The following is a 6,031-nucleotide window of genomic DNA, read 5'->3' on the forward strand; positions in this document are numbered from 1 at the left end:
CCTGGGATAAAATGAATGTACATGGCCATAATCCATGTGGAATATTGTTGATCTTGGCTTCGACGATGGAGGGCACCCGGCTGACCTCGGTGGCGCGAGAGGCTGGATGGGGGTCACGGGGCGCTGCGTGGGGCAGGGCCTGCGCGGGTCCCCGTCCCCTCTCACAAGGGCTCTTGGCCTCGGCTCCTGCACGGCCTGGCCCGGCCCGGCCCTGGGATGGACTCGGGGGAGGCAGGGCACGCAGCGAACTGCCTGCTATGAGTCCCCGCCGTGCCCGCTCCTCCTCGCGGCAGGGCCGGCCGCGCTCCCCGCTGCGCCCCGCGGAGCCGGCCCGGTGCTGGGCGCGCGGCAGCAACCTGTATATCTCCGGTTTATGGGAGCACCAAGCTGTCCCAGCAGGCGCTTTCAATTCCATTTATCTGTGTTTCCCCATTGAGTTTGCTTTATTTCCCCTGATTTTTGTTTCTGGGAAGATTTATCGATCCTGCTTTTCTCAGTTTATGACAGGGAGCGGGCCATAAACCACTCCGTGCAGCCAGCCCATTAAAGTCACTCTGGCTTCTTCCCTTTGTCTAAGGACGCGGCGCCAATGTCAGCGGAGGGGAAAGGCAGCCGGGGGTGCGGGCAGGGTGCAGGCACCGGCAGGACGGGCGTCCCACGTCTGCGGGCTCCCCGTGGGCACGTGGCACCTGGGAGCAGAGCCCGGGGCAAGGCCGGAGCCGTGGCAGGAGCCTCGTCCCACAGCTGGGGGCTGAAGGAGACTCGGCCGTGCAGACTCGGACCCCGTCCGCAGTCCCGTGGCGCTGCGGTGCAAAGGGCCGTGCCCTACGCAGGCGTCTCCCACAGTGGTCAGGGCCCTGTCTGAGGAGGCAGGACCCCGCGCCGTCCCCCCCAGAGGAAGATCCAGGGCCTGTCCTTGCCCCGCAGCCCCTGTGGGACATGCCTGTGCCTGTCTGCGTGCTCAAACCCTGCCTGGGAGCTCGGGGTCACGGGCAGTGGCCTGGCACCGTGGGCTGGCCAGCAGCTCGCGCTCCTCCCTGCCCTGCTGTCCTGGGGTGGGGGCCCAGCAGGTCCCCCCGGCAGGGCCGTCGGGGCGGAAGAGCCAGCGCCGCTTCGCTCCTGCTCTGCACCACGCTTGCCACGGCCGCTCTCCTCTTCCGCCGGTGCCGACGCTATTCCTCTTTTGTGCCCGGCCTCCGGCGGGTCCCCGGCCTCTCCATCACTTGCACGGGCCGTTTGGGAGCGCGGCAGCCGGCTGCCAACTTTAAGACGCACGCTGACCATGGGGTCATCACCCGATAGCTCAAACTGCCATCCCTCTTCATCGTGGCAGCTGCAGGGCGCCAAGCCCCGGTCCTTGGTGCGTGTGTGGTGGTCAAGCCCTGCTCACAGGCACGGACCGGGCCCCGGGCGCCTGCCTGGGAAGACCAGCATCTTCCACGAGCCCTTGGGCTTTCGGCTCCTCCTGCAGCGAGGGGCGTCCTGCTACCCAGGCAGACCCCTCCGCTCCCCCGGCCAGGTCACGGGTGCTCAGCCCGGGCTCTTTGTGCTGCAGGGCTTGTGCTGCTTCCCCGTGAGCAGCTGGGGGTGACTTCCTGTGATTTCGGTGACCAATTGCACCGCCAGCGGCTGAAGACAGAAGCAGCACATAATTTGCAAACCTGCCGGCTGGAAGAGGTTGGGAGGAAGGACTCCAAACCTTGGAGAGTACTGCCAGGCCGGAGAGGGCTGAGCCCGGGGCCTGCGACTCGGGTCCCTGGAAGGGAGGTGCCCATGCCCGTCTGCCTCGCTGCATGCGCCAGGCGGCCCGGTGCAGCCCCAGAGGCGCATGAGAGGGCAGGTTTGCATCAGCCCCTGCGCGCGCATCTTGTGTGCTGAGCCCTGCACATGGCTGGCGACTCCTTGGCCCGAGTTGGGAGCCGCGGCCTGTCCGGCGGCCCCCAGGGTTAGGGTTAGGGTTAGGGAGCTCTGGCTGCACGTCCCTCCTCGCTGCTGCCGGGCAGCCTAGCTCCTCTCCCTGGAGGTCGGGGCACGCCACCTCCGAGGCTGGAGCTGACCCCAGGGTGTCTCCGAGCGTCCGGGCAATGCCGCTTGGGTTTGGGCTGCTCCCCTGCGGTGCCGCCCCAGAGGGAGCGCGACTGTCAGCGGTGTCCTCGCGCGCCCGCACCCCCGCCTCTGCCTGATGGCCTCGCCGCCACTTTGCATCAGCCTCGCACTCCCTGCCCCGCCGGCTTCGGGGGAGGCCGCGGAGATAACGGCCCTCGCTGTCCATCGGCGCGTCCCTCATCTCGTGCCGGGGGCCCATGCCGCCCTCCCTTCACTCGCAGCCACGTCGCGCTTGGTATCGGCCCGTCCGTCTGTCAGTCGGACCCGCGCTCTCGCTGTCGGGCTGGATGCGACGGGAGCCGGGTGGAGCCGTCCTCGGGGATCTGTGCCAACCCAGGGCCACGTGACGGCTTCAGTCGCAGCTGTGCGTGGCCCTGGCCTGGCTCGGTCCCTTTGCTGTGGGCTGTTTGCTGGGGCGCGGGCAGGGGGTGCGGGGTGCTTCTGGCCGGCGCTGGGGCGCACTCCCTGCTCCCCTGCGCGTTGTTCTCCATGAAAGGAAGGGGAGAGCCTCTTCCAGCTTTGCAGCCACTGGGCGTGAGCTGCCTCCTCCGGCAGACCCACTATCGGGGAGGATATCCTGCTGGTGGGGCCTGTCCCGGCATGGGTGGCACCGGGTGGGAATCGGTGTCAAGAGCCCAAGCCTCTTGGCCAGCTCAGGCCCTTCCGGCTGCCCAGAGCTGCCCGTTTCTGCTGTCCGAGTGGCCACCCTGAGCTGACATCACTGGGTATCTGATGCCATCGTCCCCGTAGGAGAGGGAGACAAGGGAGTCGAGGGGGAAAGGACTGCTCCGCCATGCCTCCTCCCCGCCAGCCATGATTTACCTGCCCGTTAAGCCCTCCACCACCTTTCACCTTGTGAGTTTCTGACCAGTCTCTTACAAGGTCTCGGCTGGGCCCCCGCGGCATAATCCCGGTGTTCGGGATGCTTGGGGAGCAGGCCTGGCGCGGTGCTGCTGCGGGCGCTGGCGATGCCCAGCCTCCACGGTGCTGCCTGGAGCCCTTCCAGCTGCTTGGGCAACAGCTGGACACAGCTGGGCTCTTTGAGTGAGCGAGCCCCGCGGCCAGGGCTGGAGCGGCGCCGGGCAGCGTCCGGGGGCCTTCGCCATGGTAGTGAACGAGGCACAAGCTTCGGCGGGTGGCTCCTGCTGGACCAGCCTCCGTGCGGCTGCAGGAGGAGAAGGCCGAGCCCCGGGGTTAATTAATACAAGCACTGCCCAATTAAAGCCTGAAAGAAAGAAGATGCTCGGTTCAATCAAGCCCTTTCTCTGCCAAATCGCAGTCCGTGGGAGCCGCTTTTAATTGTATTCCTGGGAATTTAGACGTGGGCGCGAGGCCTCCATCGACCCAGCGCCGCGCCTGCTCCTTCCAGTCCGCCAGGAAAGCCGAGCCCGGGGGCAGGCTCCGGAGGCTGCGTTGCGCGACGTTTGACAGCCCCAGTCCAGCCTGTGCAACGTGGATGCATCTGTCACGAGGAGCAGAGACGAGGGGCCTGCGGGGACTGGTCCCTCCTGGCCAGGGACCGGCGGTGCCCGGTTTCTCTCCTCCTCTCTGCACCCAGCTCCTGCCCCGGGGAGACAGGGACCTCCACGCTGCAGACCCCGCTCCACGAGGGACTCTGAGCTCTACCAGCCGACAGCACGTGACGCCGGGCTTCATGCACCAGGCTGTTGCCTCTGGAGGCCTCCCATCCCGCCTCATCGATACCCAGCAGCGCTAGGCTCCTTCCAAGAGCTTCCAGCACCTTTTCCACATTGCACAGCCCTGGACATGGGGGCTGAGGGGTATCGGCAGGTCTTGCAGGCCCAGGGGGAGAGCATTTGCAAAGCCCTTGGGGGCTGGCAGGAATGGAAGCGGTGGACGTGGGGCTGGATGGAGGCCCCGCACTGGCAGGGCAGGCGCTGCAGCTGCAGCGAGGATTAAAGCGCACGGCAGATCGGCGTGGGGGGCTGCACAGTGCCCCCTGCACCCAGTTCGGGTGCCCAGCGGCTGCAGGAAGGGAAGCAGCTGGTCGTGCTCTCCGTGACCGCGAGAGCGAGCTGTCAGGACCTGGGGGCCGGTCTCCCCCCTAGGCAGCGAGCTGAGGGTGTGAGTGCAATCAGTGTTTAATTGTTCCTAAGTAATGGCCCCAGCACTGATGTATCAGGACCAGGAACACGGACGTTTGCCATGTGTTTGCCCAGCACATCCCGTCCTCCCACCGGCGTGCGGGGAACGTGCTTCTCCCAGGCCTCGGGCAGGTGCGGGCCCCGGGGGGGGCTGGTGTGGAGCGTGGGGCACCTTCCTGCAGGGCCCAGAGCCCCGGTCGTTCCCGGTGCCCCGCAGGGGGACAGGGAGGCCGGCTAAGCCCCGGATGCTGCATTTCCTCAGCTCCCCTGCGAGGAAGGATTAAAGGCAAGCGATAAGTATATGGGATTTCCCGGGCTCCAGAGGGACGGGGAGATATTAAAGGCATTAACTCTTCTGTCTAGGCTGATAATGAGGCAGTTCTCAGACCGGATCAGGGCTCAGCCGGGCACCCCTGGGGCAGGGGGTGGCATGGGACACCGGAGGGGCCTGGCTTTGCAGCCTCGCGTGGGCAGGTGGATTCGAGGTGCAGGCCACGGCCGAGCCCTCGAGCCAGAGATGTGCTGCCTCGGTGGCAGGGGACGGTGCCGGGGCGCGGAGCTGCAAGCATTGCCTCTCGTGTCCTAGCTCGCGGCGTGCGGCACGGGGGGCAAAGGCAGCAGGAGCCCCGGGATGCTCCAGGCCCCGTTCCCTGGGCCCTGGCGGGACGGCTGCCTGTGCGAGGCCCCCGGAGGCCCCGCGCCTGCGGGTGGTGACGCCCCGGAGAGCCGGTGTTCGCTGGCGGTGGCGACATCTCCCCAGCGACCCGTCGCTGCCGCGGAGCCGCCGTCTCTCCGGAGGAGACGGAAAGAATCCTAACGACGTCTCCGCGCGACGTTTGTGTCGGGAGTGGCGAGCCGGCCATATGGCGCGCGGGGGCCGCAGCCAGCGAGGACTTGCTTTTCGTTTGGGCTTTGATGCAGGCAGGGACGGGCTGGTGCTTCCTTGGTGGAGGCCATGACAGGGGGCGGCAGGGGCAGGGGCAGGGTCCCGCTCCGAGATGGGGACCCGCTGACCCCAAGGCCCCTCTGCTCCCCTTTGCAGCATGGCATCGTCTCCCCCTGGGAGCCCGCAGGATGGGTGCGGATGTGAGGCTGGAGCTGGCTCCGCTCCCCAGGGCTGCGATGCAATGCGATGCAATGCGATGCGATGCAGGGGGGGTGCAAAAGGAGCCCCCAGCTCGGGATCAGGGCGAGCAGCACTCTGGGCCCGGTTGCAGCAGGGTGGCTCCTGGGGGCGGGCGAGCTGGGAAGGGGGTGCATGGCCCGTGTCCCTGGGCTGGGCCACGCGTGAAGGCCACGCTCAGGGCAGGCCTGGAGCAGAAGTGGTGGGGGCCGGAGCGGGCTGCTCCCTGCCCCAGCCCCGGGCGGCGGGGCTGTCTGGGGCGAGCGTGCGGAGAGCGGGGCAGGGCAGGTGGGGCCGGGCCCTGCGCCCCCTAACCGCGTCCGGCTCTCCGCTCTGTGCCCCGCAGCCCTGTTCACAGAGACCCCGCACGACATGACGGCCCACGCCGGGGAGGACGTGGAGATGGCCTGCTCCTTCCGGGGCAGCGGCTCCCCCTCCTACTCGCTGGAGATCCAGTGGTGGTACGTGCGCAACCACAAGGACTGGACGGACAAACAGACGTGGGCTTCCAGCCAGGTAATGCCCCCACTCGCCCCTCTCAGGCACTCGCCCGGCGATGCCCCTGCCCCGACCAGGCTCGCGTGCCCCCGGGTTTGCTTCTCTCGGGCAGCCGATCCATCGGCCGGATCGTCTTGGCAGACGGGCCCCGCCGCGCTTGTCCTCCGCTATCCGCCTCCATCTCCCGCCCCCCCCCCCC

At 67.8% G+C, this 6,031-nt stretch overlaps 1 protein-coding gene across 1 annotated transcript in view; it reads left to right on the plus strand.

The window, feature by feature from the left end:
- Nucleotides 1–6,031, plus strand: part of VSTM2L (V-set and transmembrane domain containing 2 like) — a 37,937-nt gene that overhangs the window by 25,577 nt on the left and 6,329 nt on the right. The window contains exon 2 of the mRNA XM_019509945.1: nucleotides 5,681–5,850. Within this exon, the coding sequence (XP_019365490.1) occupies nucleotides 5,681–5,850 (170 nt within the window). The remainder of the gene's footprint in view (nucleotides 1–5,680; nucleotides 5,851–6,031) is intronic.

This window comes from Gavialis gangeticus, unplaced genomic scaffold (assembly GCF_001723915.1).
Source record: "Gavialis gangeticus isolate Ggan-Ray unplaced genomic scaffold, GavGan_comp1, whole genome shotgun sequence".
NCBI classification, from domain to species: Eukaryota; Metazoa; Chordata; order Crocodylia; family Gavialidae; genus Gavialis; species Gavialis gangeticus.